General features: G+C 62.5%; 1 protein-coding gene across 1 annotated transcript in view; it reads left to right on the plus strand.

Moving 5' to 3' along the window:
• The window catches only part of TRAF4 (TNF receptor-associated factor 4), a gene marked incomplete at its 5' end in the record, with an annotated part of 1,484 nt that extends 1,164 nt beyond the window's left edge, over positions 1–320 (plus strand). Inside the window, 2 exon segments of the mRNA XM_009572549.1 lie at positions 1–175; positions 178–320. Of these exon segments, the coding sequence (XP_009570844.1) occupies positions 1–175; positions 178–320 (318 nt within the window).
• Between the last annotated feature and the right edge of the window lie 21 nt (positions 321–341).

Consider the following 341-nt stretch of genomic DNA (forward strand, 5'->3'; position numbering starts at 1 on the left):
GCCGTCTACAGCCGCGTGCTGCCGGGCGAGTACGACAACCTGCTGGAGTGGCCCTTCTCCTACCGCGTCACCTTCTCCTTGCTGGACCAGAGCGACCCCTCGCTCTCCAAGCCCCAGCACATCACCGAGACCTTCCACCCCGATCCCAACTGGAAAAACTTCCAGAAGCCGGGGGCTTCAGCTCCCTGGACGAGAGCACCCTGGGCTTTGGCTACCCCAAATTCATCTCCCACGAGGACATCAAGAAGCGGAACTATGTGAGGGACAACGCCATCTTCATCAAAGCCTCGGTGGAGATCCCCCAGAAGATCCTGGCCTGAGCCCCGGTGCCCCGGGGGGGG

Source organism: Fulmarus glacialis, unplaced genomic scaffold (assembly GCF_000690835.1).
Source record: "Fulmarus glacialis isolate BGI_N327 unplaced genomic scaffold, ASM69083v1 scaffold20672, whole genome shotgun sequence".
NCBI lineage: Eukaryota > Metazoa > Chordata > Aves > Procellariiformes > Procellariidae > Fulmarus > Fulmarus glacialis.